Source organism: Rhea americana, unplaced genomic scaffold (genome assembly GCF_003343005.1).
Source record: "Rhea americana isolate MKP2758 unplaced genomic scaffold, rheAme1 scaffold_426, whole genome shotgun sequence".
Lineage (NCBI taxonomy): Eukaryota > Metazoa > Chordata > Aves > Rheiformes > Rheidae > Rhea > Rhea americana.
Genome location: NW_028186564.1, coordinates 152840 through 170416, shown reverse-complemented (window position 1 = coordinate 170416; position 17577 = coordinate 152840). Strand labels below are relative to the sequence as shown.

General features: G+C 47.5%; 1 protein-coding gene across 3 annotated transcripts in view; it reads left to right on the top strand.

Annotated features, from left to right (window-relative positions):
- The window catches only part of INPP5D (inositol polyphosphate-5-phosphatase D), a 53697-nt gene that overhangs the window by 24320 nt on the left and 11800 nt on the right, over nucleotides 1–17577 (top strand). For all 3 annotated transcript variants that reach the window (XM_085315294.1, XM_085315293.1, XM_085315292.1), the window contains exons 3-17: nucleotides 880–1030; nucleotides 3048–3219; nucleotides 4366–4506; nucleotides 9310–9397; nucleotides 10183–10263; nucleotides 10453–10524; nucleotides 10802–10925; nucleotides 12025–12131; nucleotides 12655–12757; nucleotides 13122–13318; nucleotides 14153–14270; nucleotides 14763–14859; nucleotides 16270–16408; nucleotides 17078–17186; nucleotides 17348–17436. In XM_085315294.1, coding sequence (XP_085171420.1) covers nucleotides 880–1030; nucleotides 3048–3219; nucleotides 4366–4506; nucleotides 9310–9397; nucleotides 10183–10263; nucleotides 10453–10524; nucleotides 10802–10925; nucleotides 12025–12131; nucleotides 12655–12757; nucleotides 13122–13318; nucleotides 14153–14270; nucleotides 14763–14859; nucleotides 16270–16408; nucleotides 17078–17186; nucleotides 17348–17436 — 1788 coding nt within the window. The remainder of the gene's footprint in view (nucleotides 1–879; nucleotides 1031–3047; nucleotides 3220–4365; nucleotides 4507–9309; nucleotides 9398–10182; nucleotides 10264–10452; nucleotides 10525–10801; nucleotides 10926–12024; nucleotides 12132–12654; nucleotides 12758–13121; nucleotides 13319–14152; nucleotides 14271–14762; nucleotides 14860–16269; nucleotides 16409–17077; nucleotides 17187–17347; nucleotides 17437–17577) is intronic.

Sequence of the window (17577 nt, the reverse complement as noted above, 5' to 3'; positions counted from 1 at the left end):
CTGTTGGTAGGGCCCTTGGTAGAAGCAGTCTGCAAAGGTGGCAGCTTGGTGGTCACCTGCTTGATTAATCTGACAGATCTACTGTTCATGACAACTTCAGATGTGCAGATGAAATAGTTCTGTAGCTTTGCCTCTGAAAGTCTCAAAAACCTTATTCTTGTGTTTGCCATCCGCAAGTGTTCATTTCCTGATATTAGTGGCCAGGACTGTGCCAGAAACAGGTTTAGCTGTAGTCAAAATTCAGGTGGCAAATTCAGTGTCATAACTGGTGCATTCACAGTCTTACTTGTGTCCTGGGCCTCAGCTTCCTAAATCTTCACCTGGATATTTTTTGTGACAGTGAAAATGCCTTGCTAGCTTGTTTCATTTGAACCTAGTTCTGAGCCTCTGAATCCTGGAAGGGACTCTAAACTCTAGATTTAGCCATGTTTATCTTGCAGTTCCACAGAAAAATTCTTCCTTGATACCACAAAATATGACGTAGTCCAGGGTTTTTGCACTCAGTGAAAGAGGCAATGCAAAAAATAATCCTGGAGAATTCTTTGTTTTGAGGGACTTTCTTTGCTTTGCTTTGAAGCCAAACACACTGAATCAAGCAAGAGAGCTCTTCTATTTGGCTTCACTGAATCTTTGAGGTTGCCATTTTTGCTGACACTGGCTGGAACGTGCCTGCATATCTGTTTCTGTTTGTACTGCAGGAGTTGTTCTGCACAGCGCCTGTGGTCAGATGGGCAGCAAGAGCTGGGCTGGCTTTCTCTGGACAGTGAGTGGGGTTTTTCACTCACTTCAACTTTGTTTTTCCTCCCGTGAGGAGCAACAATTCTGTGGTAGGAGAGATCCCAGGCCACGACAACCTCTGTGTTTTGTGGGTTGTTTCAGGCATCAGAGGGTGTTCCCGTGAAGTATTTCGAGAGCTTGGAGGAACTGATAGACTTTTACAAGCAGGAGAACATGGGCCTGGTGTGGCACCTCAAATATCCAGTGCCGCGGGAAGAAGAGGAGGCAGCAGATGAACCAGAAGAGGATGCTGGTAAGAAACCTGCAAAATGACTTAGCGATTTGGATGCTTGACACTTGCTCTGAACTGCAGGCAGAGGGATTTGAGCATATTGTGCAACAAAATGGAGCAGAGCACAGAGAGACGTGAGTGGGCAAGATCTTGAGCCAGTACTGCATCTGGGACACCAGCTTGGCTCACCTGAGGGAATATGTTGGGGCTCTCTGTAAGTATATCATCTCAGGTACAGGGCTGGCTAAGCTTCATCTGGGCCAGCCATCTCACATGCCTCCACACCCCTCTCCCTGTGCTGTGCCTGTGGGTTCCTGCCTGTCTCCGTGGTGCAGATGCTCCCTTAGAGACTCAAACGCGGGTGTCTGCTGCGCCAAGTGCCTGCAGCCACAGTGGATATTGGGTTATCTGAAACTCATGCCCACTTACCTGCTCCAACATGGAGGAGGTTTCTAGCGGTCACAGCCAGACAGTCTGACTGTGCCTGTGGAGGCAGGCATAGGATGAAGAGGTGTGATTGACGTTATCCCAGCTATTTTATGCGAAATGTCACAGTGGGGTGGTTCTTGACGCTGACTGGTCTTGGATCATTCCTTGGATTTTTTTCCTGGATCATCCCTTGGGTCTGTCATTGTTCTCCTTAATCCCAGGGGAGGGTCATGCCCACAGAGCTGTCCTTTCTGATGTCTGTCCGGAAATGTTGAGCATTACAATAAAATGTCCAAAGGACATAGTCCCTGTGACAGACAGACAGGCGTCTGCCCTAAAGCAAATGTTCCTGTGTACGTTTGCACAGTCCAATGGATCTCTAATGGGAGCTGGAAGATTTTGGTATGAAATTCTCACACAGAAACAGAACAAAATTTTGCAAAGCTGCTCAGGAAAGATGTTCTTGGTTTTTTGGCCAGCTGCACTGAATCTCCTGCTCTCTGGGTGGAGAAGTACAACAAAAATAATAAGCAAAGAGGTGAGGAGCAGGGAATGAAGTTCTAGCCAAGACAAAGAGCCTTTAGGTGGAGAAATGTTAGCTCTTGGGCTGGGCCATTCACATGCAGAATTGAATTTTGTAAGGCACTTTGGCACCATCCTCTTGGAGCCATGTAGGGCCTATAGGTGTTTGGGTGGCTTATGTGTGGAACTGCTGAGGCACCGGGGATGAGCACCCATTACCCTGCAGACACGCCACCCAGTCATACCATTGCTCAGGGCTGCGGTGGCTCTGTGAGTCTCAGCTTTTGCCCAGCAGAAATGGACCAAGATTATGCTTTTCTTTTTTTCTAATGAAAATTCCTCCTTTAAAAAACAACCAGATGAAACCTCACAACTCAACCAGCCACATATGACAGGTATAACAAAATGCTGGAGCAGCAGGTGTGGAAGCAGCCATGGTTGGGTTAGATGGAGATGACCCCACTTCTCTCCCAGGGGAGGATGGGTAGCATGCTGGAAAGTGTAACAGCAGGGATCTGAAAGAGCAGGGAGCACTTTGAGCTCCCTGCTTGATGCCCACAGGATGAAGCAGGGGGCTCAGCCCTGCTGTGTGGGATTATAGAGTATTTTTTCTTCATCTATATTTGCTTACTTTAGCGGTCCACTTCTTTCCATTAGCAGCTTCTTGTGCTCTTTCCATCATGCCCCTCCATCCATTCTGCCTGAGCAGCAGTTCTCGGTGATAATGATATGGATGAGGTACAGACATGTTTCCAAAGCCTTATATTAAAAGTAACTAACTAACTTTGATAGCTGCTCTGCAGATGGAGCAATTGAAGTTACTTGGATGAGGCTAGGCTGCAAGCCAGGGGCATGCGCAGATTGCACGGGAGCTCCAAGCCTGGCGGCTCGGCCCACTGGTCTCACACTGCTGACTTCCCAGAGGATGGGGGTGGGCCAGTATCACACCCTGGTCTTCCCAGCTGTGAAACGGGAGGTCCCTCAGAGGGGGGCTGCCTGTGACTGCCACTGCCCTGCCGATGCCTGAAGGGGACGTGGTCCAGTGGCTGTGCTGGGATGACTGTGCCTTTCCCTTCTTCCCTGCCAGACCTGGTTCCCACGCCACCTATCCTGCCTCCCCGCAACATCCTTGTGGCATTGCCAAGCAGCGACATGAAGGAGGTGCCTTCTCTCCCTGAAACCTCCAGGGTGGCAGACGTTAACAAACTGTCCCTTCCTGAGACACTACTCCAGCGACTGCAGTGTCAGGACACAAGCAGGTGAGACTGGCAAGTCACGGCGTAGCCAAATCCACCTGTGCTTTCCTAGGCTCTCTGGTTGGGGACAGCTGAACGCCTATTTGATTTCAGCCAACTACTTCCTCATTTGTATCACCACGTGGAGAACAATCAGACCTGCAGCGCGTTGTCTAATCCTTATGGTAGAGCTAGAAAAAAATATAGAAAAAAAGACTTTCTTGAAGTATGAAATGACTGATTGAGTTTCTGCACTGAGGTATGGTTTTCTAATGTAAGGTATGGTAGTATCTGAGAGAACCTGGCCTGTTAGCTGTGTGCCTAAACCATGGATTGTATCAGAAGCCGTGAGATAGTCCTTAAGAAGAGTAAAGTAGTGTGTGGATTTACAGGCGCACGTACTGATTTACTCCAGCTACAGGTGTCACTAATACTGTCCCATGTATGAGCTGTATCAAATGTGGATATTCCCTGAAGCCTTAGAGAAATCTGCATAACATTTCAGGACCAGATCTGTAAAGTTAAAACACTCAGAAGGCAAGCCCGGGGACAGGGCACGGGATGCTGAGTGAGCAAGCAGTGGCTGTGTGTGGCAGCACAGCTCCTGTTGTGGTGGCCTGCTAGCAGCTGGCTGACTGGGAGAAAAGTGGTTGGGGTCAGCTGCTGCACCATTTCATCTGCTAAGCAGTCAGGTGGGACTTCCTGCTTTTGTCAGGCCATGGGACAGCCCATGATAAACAGTTTTCATCTCCCTAGCTGCTCCCCCAAGGAGCAGCTCCCTCAAGCTGCTGACTCCTAGCTACCTCATGGCAGCCTGGCTTTATCTGCCAAGGCTGATGGTCCCACCGTGGCCCTGGCGAAGCGAGGCACTGCGGGGCCTCCCCTGGGGTGAGAGTTCAGCAGCTAAAGAGGAGAAGATTTAGGGGGAGATAGTGGAGAAGGTGTCAGAGAGACAGAGGAGAGACAGAGGAGAAGGTGTCAGCACAGTGGTGGGGGAGCCACAGAACAGCCCTGAGAACTGCATATTTGCACTGAAAACTAAGGCAAACTGCCCGCCATCTGTCTGTGCTGGCTGTGGAGGTTTCAGAAAAAATAAAAATAACAAAGCTGGCTGATAATCGGGAATGCTGAGAGAGAAATTAGTTTCTGACCTGTCTACCTCTTCCACAGTGTCTCTGATGAGCATCTTAAACTCATCCAGGATTACCTGCGAGTTCATATCACCAGTGATTTTGAGATGGTGCAGACTGGCTCAAGCAATCTTCCACAACTGAAGAAACTGCTTACACTTCTTTGCAAAGGGCTCTTCAGGTAACCAGAGGCTGATTTTCAGAGATGCCAGTATAATGCTGTAACACTGCGGTCTAATGTAGGTGCCACGTGCAGACGTTCAGAGCATGCATTTCTGGCATAGTGAATCTGCTTACCCTTAAAAGAAGGTATATTTGGATCTCATGGCCTGTGATTCTGGTCCAAAAATGTGAAATCCGTGTAAAAGACACAGCTCTGATAGTGAAGGTTCCCTGTAGGCGGTTTCAGTTGATGGAGTAATTTTTTATGCTTTGTTTAGAAAGAAACAGAGCAAAAAATGCACTAACAACTGATTAACTGCATAATTTGGTAATGCATAGATGACACCCACAGAATCGTCAAGCGAAAGTCGTTTATGGAAACAAGCACATATTGGTGTATAGCTGTGTTTTAAACACTGGTTTTCCTTCCCACTAAAGCATTGTGAACCTGGAGTGATTTCACTGTTGTCAGTAGAGGAGTCCAGCTCAGATAATAAGACAAAACTAGCCTAGGCTCTACAATTTTTACATTTCCTATCTGTAGCCCTTCCTGGTCTCAAACAGGAAAACTCCAGTAGGGAACTAAAACCTTGCTGAATTCCCCATATTTTCTGTGGTGGAAAAATGTGACTCCCCACCTTGCTACCTTTAAGCGAACAAGGTTAGCCCGCACTTTTGCAAAGATCTTAGGGACAGTACTCGGTGGCAGAGGGCCCATACTTCCACAGTTGTTTCTGTGGCTTGCAATATCCTTCTCTCTAAGGTATTTAGAAGTGAAGCTAGTAGTGCTACTGGCCTGGTCTCATTTCCATAGAGCTCACTAAAGCAGAAGAAAAGCAAGAGGTGGATGCTGCTGATTTGCTTAGCATTAACCCACACACAGGAGGCAGGGAGCGAGTGAGGTCGTCAGCTGCTTGAGACTGCAATTGCTCCCCCGGGGCAGCAGGCACTGTACACATTTTACCAGGCAAAGGGCCAGGCACATGTGGCCCTGCTCCTTCTCCTTTTCTGCCAGCCACCAGCCTCCTCCAGATGAGCCCCTGGCAGAGCTAAGGACCAGGTGTACGAAGAACTGCCCTTCTTCTGCACCCTGCCAGCGGGTTTTGTTTTTCTACGCCTACAGTGGGGGAGACCCAGGTGTCTAGCTAAGAATAAACCTCAGTAATGGAAACCAAAATCTAATGAAATCACAAGTGAGAGTTTTGTGTTACTAAAATATCTCCAGTACTTCAGTTCTCATGACAGCTGGCTTTTTCCATTTCCCACTTATTATTCTACTTTACCTTATTGGGGTTCATTACCCTGTTCCTCATAAATGTATATAGGACAGTATAAAGGAAGGAGAGACTTCAGGTACCTAATCCTCTCAAACACGAAGGCATCTTTTACACTTCTGGGTTTCCCGTAGGGTTTTTGGTGACTTGGCCTCTCGAACACAGAACAGAGCTGGGCCACTTCTTCTGCAAGTCTGCCAAGCACAGGGGCACAGCAGCACCACAGACACAGGGAAGGACAGGCTGCCACCCCAGCGCCCTTCCAGTGGCTGCCTGTAGTTATGGAAATGTATGTCCTTGTGCAGTTCTGCCTTATTTCAGTTAGATGAAGCTGCCTCCTCAATTTTTTGGTGACTGTCTAATAACTGCAGGCTCTTTTTTTCTTTCTCTGGTTTCAGTCTCAGTCAGAAGCTCTCCCTTGCCCTTTGGATTGTCCCATGAATCAGCACTGTCCAGCCAAACTACTCATTTGGCTTGTTTTGGCTAATAGTGAGAGGCTTTGCCATTTAACTGTTTTCTGCAGTCCCCTGAATCTCTGAGACTGTGTGCATTTTAGCTTACTTCCCTGATCAGACTGCTGAACTCAAATTTAATCAGTGGCATTGCCTAAATTTAGTTTTTATTTACCTCAGCTTTCTTCAGGCTGTGCAGAGATTCCAGCTGAATGTGCGGGTAGTTCATTGGTTGCTTCTCCATGGCTGAGTCCTGTTTTTCTTAACAATATTCAATTTCATTATTTTTACAATATTTGGGAATAGGTAGAAAACCAACGTAAATTGTTACTGACACAGTTGGAGCCCTTTCACTTGAGTCTAAGCTCCTTTGAGCTGTCACTTCGGTGGGTTCAGAGCGTGCATGTGGACAGTAGCCATGGCCGAGCTAGCCCTGGCTCTTGGTGAGGCGTGCTGATTTCTGTGAATGTGAGTCTTTGTGCGGTGCTGTGTTCTGGCTTCTTCCCAGAGCCCAGCAGTGCCGTCTTTCAGGGTTACTCTCACACCCAGAAGATGCTGCTGTGACTGTGAAAGCTAGGCATCCCCCTGCCCTTTGGTTGACTCACCTCTGTTTCAGTATCAGACTGCAGGTAGGCAGAGACTGCCAGTGTTGGCAGGGTAGAGAGGACATGTACTGTCACACAGTGCTTGGGGTTGATAGACACCTTCAGAGACCATCTGGTCCAACTATCTGCTCAAGCAGGGTTACCGTGAGCAGGTACCAGACTGTGTCCAGTTGGCTTTGGAATGTCTGCAAGGATGGAGCCTCTACAACCTCCACGGATGCTCACTTGCAGTATGCAACCATTAGGAGAGAAGAAAATAGCTTAAAGCACACCATGGGGGAGGGGGGAGAGTTGGACCAGTTGTTTGTGAGCGATGCATCCCTTTTGCAGCACATGCAGGTGCAGGCCTTTTTGGACTGAGGGGCTCTAGCACAGCCAGGCTGCGGCAGGCGGGGAGTGCAACGTGCCGTGATCCCATCCCCTCGCCCCTTTTCTTCTTGTGGGAGCCCAGGGGACAGGACAACTGCTGCTGGCGGAGGCTAGTCGCTTTGGCAGCTCGTGTACTAAAAATGAAACAACGCAGAGACTTACGCAGCTCATGAGTGCTTCTGTGACCATTCACTGCTAGAAAAGGTTGGCATACGAGAATTGCCCTAGTCATGGGCATCCTCTAGGGGCTGTGAAGCCGGGGGTGTGGGGGGGGTGCTGTGGGGAGCTCGGTGCCAGTGCGGCCGGAGCGGGGACTACCCATGTGAGTGGACTTTGCTCAGTTTCCTACCAGCTTTAGGTGAAACCTATTCAGCGACCTATTCAGCTTGCTGGTCTCTGAAGCCATGGTTTGGTCACTGATCACAGCTCTGCATACTCTTGTTTATTCTCCCTGTCTAGATAATTTCCACACAGAGCCTTTAAAGCAGCTTTTTCAAGTGCTTCTGATACCCACACTTGTGGGTATCACTTGCACACTTGTGCGATCCTATGTGGACACAGAGGTTTCTGACACTTCGATGAAGGTCACTACATCTATTTCCTTTGTACTGTCAAGAGAAGAAAACAAAAGGAGTTAAAATGCAGTTAAAACACTTTGTGGTTTCATTGAGTTTGAATGCCTGCAGATGCTCTTCCCCCAGCCCGACATGCATTTTACAGATTGCACTGTGCAGTAAATAGAGGGCAGTTTTCCCATGAGAAATCTTTTCGGAACTGGTTCAGGCAGCTGCCACTCTGTGTTTTTGAGAGATGGGTCGTATGTCTTGCAGTCTGTGTCACAGAAAATATCCTGTTACTCTTTTCAAACTGAACTTCACCTAATGCTCCTGCAGCTGCCTTGCAACCTCGTGGGGCCTGACTCCATGGCTACAGAAAAATAATAGGAGTCTTGGGTCTGGGGCCACAGCCATCTGCAGCAAGATTTGCCCTAGTTAATCCAAAGCCGAATTGTGGTATAAAAGGTACCAAGTTCAGCAGATCCAGATTCCTACTGGTATCTTATACTTGTATGTGCCCTGTGGCAAGTCTCTTAGAGTGAAATTTCAAGCATGAGTGCTTAATTTAGGCAATTAATCACCCGTGGTTCAGCACCTAGACAAATATCTAATCTTAAGACTATCAGACATACTTTCACTTTGGAGCGATTTCCCCAATAAGCAGAGAGTAAAATCCGGTCCATTCAGACTGAGGAAAGTGAGGGAAATCATTAATAGCCACTGTTGACAAGGCACAATGCAAGCATCCTAGCACGGCTCCCCACCATCACCTTCCTTTTGACCTGCACTCCCTGGCTGCTCTTTCCGTGATAAGTCTTGTCATTAGCAGAGTGCTGCTTCTGTGCCAAATTCATACAGCAGCGTTTTGACAAATGAGCATCCTGTGGAATCTAATTTGGAAATGTTAAAGGAATCTCATTGTAACCTGCAAGAGGTTCCAGTTCAAGAGATTAAAGGCTTGCTCTTCCACCCCCTCTCTGTCATGTGAGCTGAAAAGTCTAGAAAATAATTTCCTCTTTGCCCAGCATCCCCAGCATCCTGCAGCAGCCTCAGCAGCTGCAGGGACTGTGCTAAACAAAGCTGCTCTGGGCTGCTGGGGCATTCATAGGCACCAAACTTTGCTGGGTTTGAGATTTTTGAGCATGCTTTGATCTATGAGTTGGCATAGTTGGCTTGATGCTAGTTTTAGAGTGTTCTTTGGTTTGGTCCAGACAGGAAAATCATTCCAGGGAGATTTAAGAAGTTACTATCTCCAAAGCAAAACTAGAAGTAGGTCTGTGCCTCAACAAGGCAAAGTCAGGGGCCTAGCTGAAAGTTGCCTTCACCAGCAGTACAGCTAAGGCATGCTGCACTGAAGCACCAGAGAAACGCTCTCACCTCCTGTTTCACCAGCTGAGATGGGGGTAAGTGGCAGGGGAGAAGAGCACAGTGCATGGTGAGAGCAGGCCCTGGTGGGGACATATATTTGTAGTCACTGCTGCACTGTTTTGTCCAAAGAGGCCAAGTGCCAACCTACCCAGAGACCCAACCACAGCCTTAGACCTCTGCCATGTCTCTGTTCCCAGTGAAGCCTCTCGGACTCTCCCATCTCTGGAGTCTATCCAGAGGGTGTTTGAACAGCAGCTGCACCCTGGGATCCATCAGCGCTCACAAGTAAGTCAGCTGGAAGGTGGGAAAGGAGAGCAAAGAAGAATGTGAGTGATCGTCTGCACAGGAAAGGGCGGTGGGGAGGCTCTGCTCTCTTCTTGTTCTGCAGCTGGCACTGGTGGGGTTTAGGTGGTCAGTCACCACATTTGTTCTTTTTAACCTTTCTGGCTTCAGTGCAGAGGGCACACAGTGAGTTGCATCTCCCCATCTAGTTTTGGTTACCCAATAGTCCTCTCTGCCTGCTTCCCCTTTCTGCCCCCCAAGAAAGGTGCAACCTGCCCTAGACTTTTATCCCCCCGTCTTCCCTCAGCCTGTCGGCTGGAACTGCACATTTGTCTTTCCATAAGCTTCAGGCCAGTATGTTTCCCTGCCAAACTCTTCCTTCTCCCAGCCCACCAGAGTCCCATGACCTACCTCTTCCTGCCTGGAGCCCCGCAAAACAGCAGTCCAGGACTTCTGTGTCTTGAGCCCTGGACCTAGTGATACAAACCTGTCCTCTAAGCAGCAAGCTAACTTCTTTGCATGTCTAGCTGCTTCTAACCTACAGACAAGGTTTGCACATGTGCCCTTCCACGCACCCGTATTTCTGCATGTTCAGCCGTGCTCTGTGCTCTTGTGCTGCCCATTTCAGGTCGGAATGGCAGAGGCAGCACTGCTGCTGCTTGCTCTGTGTGAGGGGTGTGCGTGGGGTGAGACTGCAGCACTTCCAGACCAGGCTCTATGTGTTTGGTAATTATGCATCTCTCTCTCTCTCTCTCTCTCTCTCTCTGTTTCTATGTCGTGGATATCAGATGCTTGGTGAAGCTAGTCCAGTCAATATTGTATTGAAACTCAATCAGCTGATTTCTTTGCTGTCCTCCATTGAAGAAAAGGTAGTGTTTTATAGCTATTTTATATTACCTTGTCATCTTCTTTTGCCTCTAGTTACACTCATCTTATGCCTCTTGTTCATCATCAGGGCAGTTCTCTGCTGCAAAAAGATTTCTCTGCTCTGCCTTTATTACTCCCAATGTAATGTGGCATCACCAAATACAAATCTGTATGCCTGAATTCTTTTACAGGTGAAAACACTGTTGATTGAAGGCCCTGATTCAACACACCGGCGCTCCCTCATCCCCCCTGTCACCTTTGAGGTAAATATTACTCATTTAACGAAGCTTATCACAATGTGGAAGGACAGTAAACACAAATATGTCTTGGTGTCTCACTTCCTGGGAACTCTGCTCTGCTATCACAGAGATATCACAGCTATTCCTGGATGTTGTTTAGCACAGTGCAAATGTTTAAGAGATGCCTAGTGAGATTGGCAATGATGATACGTGTCCATGAATCCAGTCAAGTGTTACTTTTCATAATACATGTGACAGAAGTGTAGAAGTTGGCTTATGAAAATTCTCTGTTTTCTGATAGGTGAAAGCAGACTCCCTAGGAATTTTCTCAAAAATACATCTCAAAGTTGATGTGGAAATGGGAAAACTGATTATCAAGAGAGCTAAGGATGGTCCAGAAGACAAGTTTTATACTCACAAGAAAAGTAAGATGCTTAAGGTCACAAATGCTGGACTAGACTCTTAGTCTCATGGATGATGGGGAGGGGTTCCCCCTGGCCCAGCGGTGCAAGGTTTGGTACAGAGCACGGATGTGTCTGCTAGGCCCCAGGTGTTGCGTGAGCCTCCAGCCAGTCTTGACTGCCTACCCCAAAGCAGTCTGCAGAAAGCAGGAAATCAGTACTGGGGTAAATGCAAGGAAAGGAGCAAGTCTTGGTAGAAGATTTCCCTTAGAGCTGGTTGCAATAAACCCATTTTCTACTGAAGTGCAATGTCACAGGAAACATTTTGCAGGAACATCTTAACTTCAGTGATGGCTTTTGATGGTAAAAAGCCAGATATTCAGTTTCAGTAACATTCTTCAGTGAAATTCCTCTTGATTTTTGTTTTTACATGTGAATCAGTAACTTTACTGATGAGCAATGCTAGTTTTGATCTGTGAAGGCCCAGTTCAAACAGTTTCCCTTTGTCTCTGTGAAGTCCCTGGACTGGCAGCTCTCTTAAGATTTCTACTGAGTTTTTTTTTCCCTAACTCTTCTAGGAATCCCACTGCCAAACACATTAGGATTTAGCAAAGAGTAGACTGTGCTCTGCACCCTCTGCGCCTCTCTGCTCTTGGAAAATGACCTAATGCTGGCAGTGACTGAAAAAATTACCTTTCATCAGTGGCTTCCTCCAGCTGTTTTTCATAATTGCTTCGCTGCTATTTCAGATAAGGAGGAATCACCTTTACCATCAAATGAGGTTTTGTCTGCTCTTTTACAGACAGAGAAGGAATATATGTAGGTGGCTCAGGGTACGGAGAGGAGAGATTGCCTGTAGGAAGTCAAGGCTACACTTCAGACTGCAGGGCTTGATATGGACCAAAACTCCAGACAGGAGGACTTTTGGGGGCGTTCTGCGTTTCAGAGCCCGAATGTATTCCGATGGGGAGCAGGACTAAGCAACGCTAGTAGCTATGCAGGGCAATGGGAGCTTCAGATGTAGAAGACTGTACAGCTCTTGAACCTGAGCACAGCGTCCTGTTAGTTTTAGTGGGATTCTAGTTTCAGTGACTTCGGCTCATGACACTCAGTCTCTGCTTAGTCTTGCAGCTTATCAAGTCACAGAAGGTCCCTAACAAACTGGTGATTGTGCTGGAAACAGAAAAAGAAAAAACGCAGCGGAAGGAATATGTTTTTTCTGATTCCAAGGTACATACGCAGCATTTCCTTCGTACTAACCTGAAACAGGTACCTGGGTGGGAGAAGGGTGTTCCTTCGGAGAAAGAGAAACTGCTGAAGGATGGTGGCTGGCTTTTCAGTAGTGAAATTTCCCCTTTGCTCTGCAAACAGCCAGGAAATAAACAAGTGTACTATGTAAAAGAAGATGCTGGAGAGGGCAAATACATCCAGGTGCTGTCACGGAGGCAGGAGGACAGCATGTCAGCAAGCAGTGAGAGAGGCAGGAAAGAGTCTGAAGAAAGGGCAGTTGCAGAAAGGTACATAAAAACAAGAGGAAAGTCTAGGTTTTCTTCTGACTAGCTCAGCATATTATTTAAATTAATGCACAACCTAAGTGCCTGAGTACCACAGGAAGGGCAGCCTCTTTGAAGGCTTCAGGCTAGTGGAGAGCTGATCTGCCCTTCAAGTGTGCTTCCCAGTTCAGCTAGTTTTTCCAGAGGTCGGGTTGGTGGAGTTAATCAGCTCATTAATTGTCTCTGCTCCTCCCTGTTAGAAGAGAGAAGGGTTCTGCCAGCTCCTGCAGCAGATGAAGAATAAACACTCCGAGCAACCAGAGCCTGATATGATCACCATCTTCATCGGGACCTGGAATATGGGTATGGGCTCATTTCTGACACGGGCATCCCTCCAGACACTTGCCAATACTGTTTGTATCCAGCTTGGGAATAGAACTGAGTATCTGGGATCTTTAGAGATGGGGGCAAGGAATAGTTGAGGACAGTGGAATTAAAACTACTTTTCACATTTTGGGAGAAAGGTCTGGTTCGGCCACTGCACACTGAACTATCTGTCCTCACCAACCGTAAAGGGGTAAAGGCAGTGGCACACTGATACAGGACATAATGAATACAAAGCCTATTATTTCTGTCCCCCTATGTGTGCAAGTAAGTGGGTTGTCTGTATCCTGGGTTTGACTGAACATACTCTGACTTACCTTGGTGTTGGATTTGTTAATAAAAGGTGCTGCACCTCCCCCAAAGAAGATCACCTCCTGGTTTCTTTCCAAGGGGCAGGGGAAGACCCGGGATGACACTGCTGACTACATTCCCCATGACATCTATGTAATTGGCACGCAGGAGGATCCCCAAGGGGAGAAGGAATGGCTGGAGACTCTGAGGCAGTCGCTGCAGGAAATCACCAGTATCAGCTTCAAAGTGGTGAGGGGGTTTTCCAGCTGTTTGCACATAACTCAGAGATATGAGGCGAGCATGTCTGGTGCAAAAAAAGAGAGAGCATTAAATGGCCTTTTGCCACAACTCCTCCCCTTCCCTCCTCTTCTTATCATCACCTTGTTTGAGGGAGAACGAACTGAATGTGTTTGGACTCCAAGATCCGCTCCCCCCCCCGCCCGCCCCACCCCAGAGCTGGCTAGATGGGCATATTGCTATGGACAGTGCCCTCCCCACTGCCCAACATGGACCCTGCCGTGCAGCTCCCCTGCCTGCCTGGCTGGGAGCAAAGGAAAGATGCTGAACCCCTGACTCAGATGGTGGTGATGCTTTGACCATGTGAATGTCCTTCATAAAGAATGTGATTGTAAAACTCTGTAACCTAGATCTCAGCCTCGGCTATTGCATTGCTAAATTAGGGTGTAACAGCCCATGGGCACAATCATAAAAAAACCTAAGCTCTATTAAGGCCAGCTTTGGCCATTACTGAGTTTCAGTGATGTCAAGATAAAAATCTAAACATATCTGAAAGGCCACAGGGGAGCAGGGCTTATATTAAAGTCTCTCCTGGTGATTGGGAAACATTTTGTGCAGGCAAGACAATCCAAGGATTAACTAGAAAATAGCACCAGAAAATAGCCAGGTCCTTCCTCCCACCTTTGATTAAAATAACTGAGAGCAGGTCCTGAGCACAGTAAGAAAATTTGCGTAGGAAAAATACTGGAGAAGGAGTCAGGAAGGCTGGAGCTTCCTGAAGGAAGCAGGAAGGCACAGCTTGCAGGTCTGGGCAGAAATATAACCTCTAGCCTTCTCATCCTTCAGATAGCAATCCACACTCTCTGGAACATTAGGATTGTTGTGCTGGCCAAGCCAGAACATGAGAACCGGATCAGCCACATCTGCACAGACAACGTGAAGACAGGCATCGCAAACACACTAGGTGAGGAAACAGATCCAGTCTGGTCCAAAGGACTGAGATCTGTTAAGTCTGTGCCTACACAGTCTCTAGGAATGAAACAGCTGTCTCTACAAGACTCCTTTGACTACAGTTGTGTGACACTAGTGTTACTTAAGTTGTATCCCACCGGCACTGATTGTATCTTGCCCTGTAAGAGAGGAAATCCATTTGTGTGTATACTCAGCTCATATATACATTTCTAGCAAAGGCCTTCAACTGGCTGTTGAATTGCTCTTTCTTGGGTTTCAGAAGAAATTGCAATTCTTTCACTTGAGCTAATTTTTAGCATCCTTTAGGAAATATGTTACCACATTCTGTACTGTAATTACTAATTCTTTCTGTGCTGATTAAGTCAATTTATTTCTCTTCTCCATTCTCCACTTCACTTAGATGTGCTAGTTGCTTTATTGTCTTTCCTAGACTCAGCTTGGAGCTAGATTGATTTCTTGACATTTTTGGCTTCTCTTTTTCCAGGTAATAAAGGAGCTGTGGGGGTGTCGTTCATGTTTAATGGAACCTCCTTTGGCTTTGTTAACAGCCATTTGACTTCAGGAAGCGAAAAGAAACACAGGTAAAATACATCCACTCCTCTCAGAAAAGGATGTTGGCCTGGGCTGGAGTTTTCTAGGCCATACTTGGAAGGAGGGCCCACTCGAGGGTCACAAGCATGCCATCATGGCAGTAAAATTCTATTAAATGTCTCCTGGGAGGGCAACACGTGCCAAGGACTCTACTCATTCTGTCACCATGTAAATGAGTGACTTCTGCTGTACAGCCATAACACAGATGAGGTGAAATAGACAGCAAAATGATTTCAGAGCCAAGCGTAAATATCTTGCCCAATACTTGTGTGACCTGTCATGCAAGCCCAGTACGTGAGGAATACCATTCCTTGATTTACAGTGTTTTGGAGAGATGCTGGAAGGCTTTTCCCCTTCTCCAGGAATAATGTGCTGAAAGAGATGGTCTGCCTTCTCAGTTGGGAAGTGCTGTCAGCATGGGAGCTGTGATGTGCACAGGGCACAGCTGAGAACAATCCTGCCTGGTGGAGCATGCCAGGAGGAGTTACCCAGAGGAAGGGTGTGGGGCATGGAAATATCACCCGGGTGGCTAATTCTGTACACTCAGCTGTAAAAGAGTTTCCGTGGTCTAGACAGGTTCTGTGCAGCACAGGACTGGAAGGCAAGGATCCTGACATTAGTGGGAGGTCAGCACATACTCTGGGAGGAGCTGAAATGGTTGCAAGGAACTGTCTAAAAGCAAAGAGGAGATGCAATGGAAAGGTTGGCTTTGCCATCTGTCCTTGACCAGGACCAGAAAACAGATGGCATGGGATTTCTGCATGGGGTCTTTGCCACTGAGGGAATTAGCATCTATGAAAGTATTTCCCAGTGCCTGGAATAGCTGTCAAAATCTAGCTGTGTATTTGCTGATGAAAACTGAAAACTGATGCTGGGCTTCTAGGAAATGCAGCTCAGAAGAGCACAACCCCAGGAAGTGACCAAGGTGGCTGTAGGACAGCTTTTGACTCCTTCAGTTCAGGTGGAAACAGTCTGACACCCCAGGCAGAGCAGTCAGGAGCTGCTGTAAATGTGGCTGTCCCCTCCTCACGGAGGGCTGCCCTCCTGTCCCACAAGCTCCCAGGGCTGTATGTGACGTGTGCTGCAGCCTGTGAGCGGCAGCCTGTGCTGGCCCACGTGCACCTGCGCCAACCCCACTCCTTCACCTGGCTGCACCCCTGCTGCATTGGTTGTTCTCTTGGTCACCAGTGCCATGAGGTAGATAGATTGGATCACCTGGGGGTGCCGAGCGTGTTCCCTAGGCTCGTCTCCTTCGGTGCAGTGTAGAGCAAGCGTGGCAGGTTCTCAGCTTCCAGTCTGCTCTCTTTTAGATGTTGAGCCAGATTGGTTCCTGCCAAACCAGGCACCTAGAAATTGCATAGTAATTTAGTATGCCAGGCAGATGTTTGTTGTCTTGACAGACGCAACCAGAACTACACAAATATCCTTCGCTTCCTGACACTTGGAGATAAGAAGTTAAGTCCATTCAACATCACTCATCGCTTTACTCATCTTTTCTGGCTGGGAGACTTGAACTATCGTGTGGAACAGCCCCCAACGGTGAGGGAATCTACTTGAATCCATGGAGAGACAGAAGCGCTATCTTTTTTTGATCCAGGGCAACATGGCATAAAAATTGGCATGAGAGGGGAGGCAGAGAGGATCCCCAAGACAAAAGTGTAACACCATTTGAGGGAGAGTAAGGCAATCCTCTTTGCCCACTCCAAGAATTAACGGACCCAGGGCATAGCAGGAACACCATCTGGCACCTTTTCTTTCTCCAGGCATCATCACTTCCCCAAATCTCCACAATCCTACTTCCCACTGTGAGCAAGCATCTGTCTCTGAACAGCTAGATCTAGAGATTGCTGTTCTGCTCTATTTGGTTAGTTTACAGTGGCTCAAAATAGGCAAGCCGTAATAAAAATTGAATAGGCCTCAGTGGGTGGGAGACAACAGCAAGTCTGATGTTGATGGGGATCTGGTAGTTGTGTGTGTGTGCGTGCATGCTCATGTAAGGAATGGGTAGAGATTTTGACACCAATTTTGATAGACAAACATCCAACTATGCAGCAAAAATTAGGGCTTTTCAGTGAATGGAAAAGTTGAGAAGTGACAAGGAGTATGGCTTTGTGAAGCAGTTCAGAAGCATTTGCTGGCTTACCAGTGAGAGAGTATTTATACGAAGGTTTTGCATCATCTGCAGCTCTGCTGTTTCCCTGTTGGCAGGAAGCAGAGAATATTATCCAGAAGATCAGGCAGCAGCAGTATCCGGAGTTGCTGGCTTTCGACCAGCTTCTCATAGAGAGAAAGGACCAAAAGGTGTTTCTGCAGTTCGGTAAGATTCTGAATTTCTTCAGCAGGTTCCTCTCCCATTTGCTAGCAACTTCCTGTGCCAGAGCTGATGTTGCAGAACAGGGTGTACAGAGCAATGACTGTCTTGCCCAGTTCAGAGTTCTCAAAGGGCCAAACTGTAACTGAGCTATCTGTCTGTTTTAGAGGAAGAAGAGATAACTTTTGCTCCAACCTACCGTTTTGAAAGAGGTACCCGGGAGAAGTATGCTTACACCAAGCAGAAAGCTACAGGGGTAGGTGAAAACTGATTACCAGCTCTTTCCTTTCAGAAATGTATGCCAGAGCAGGCAAAGTAACTGCTGCAGAAGACAGTGACCTAAACCAATCTCTCCATTTTCTCTCCGGTAGTGTTTTGAGTGGAGTCAATGCAAAAA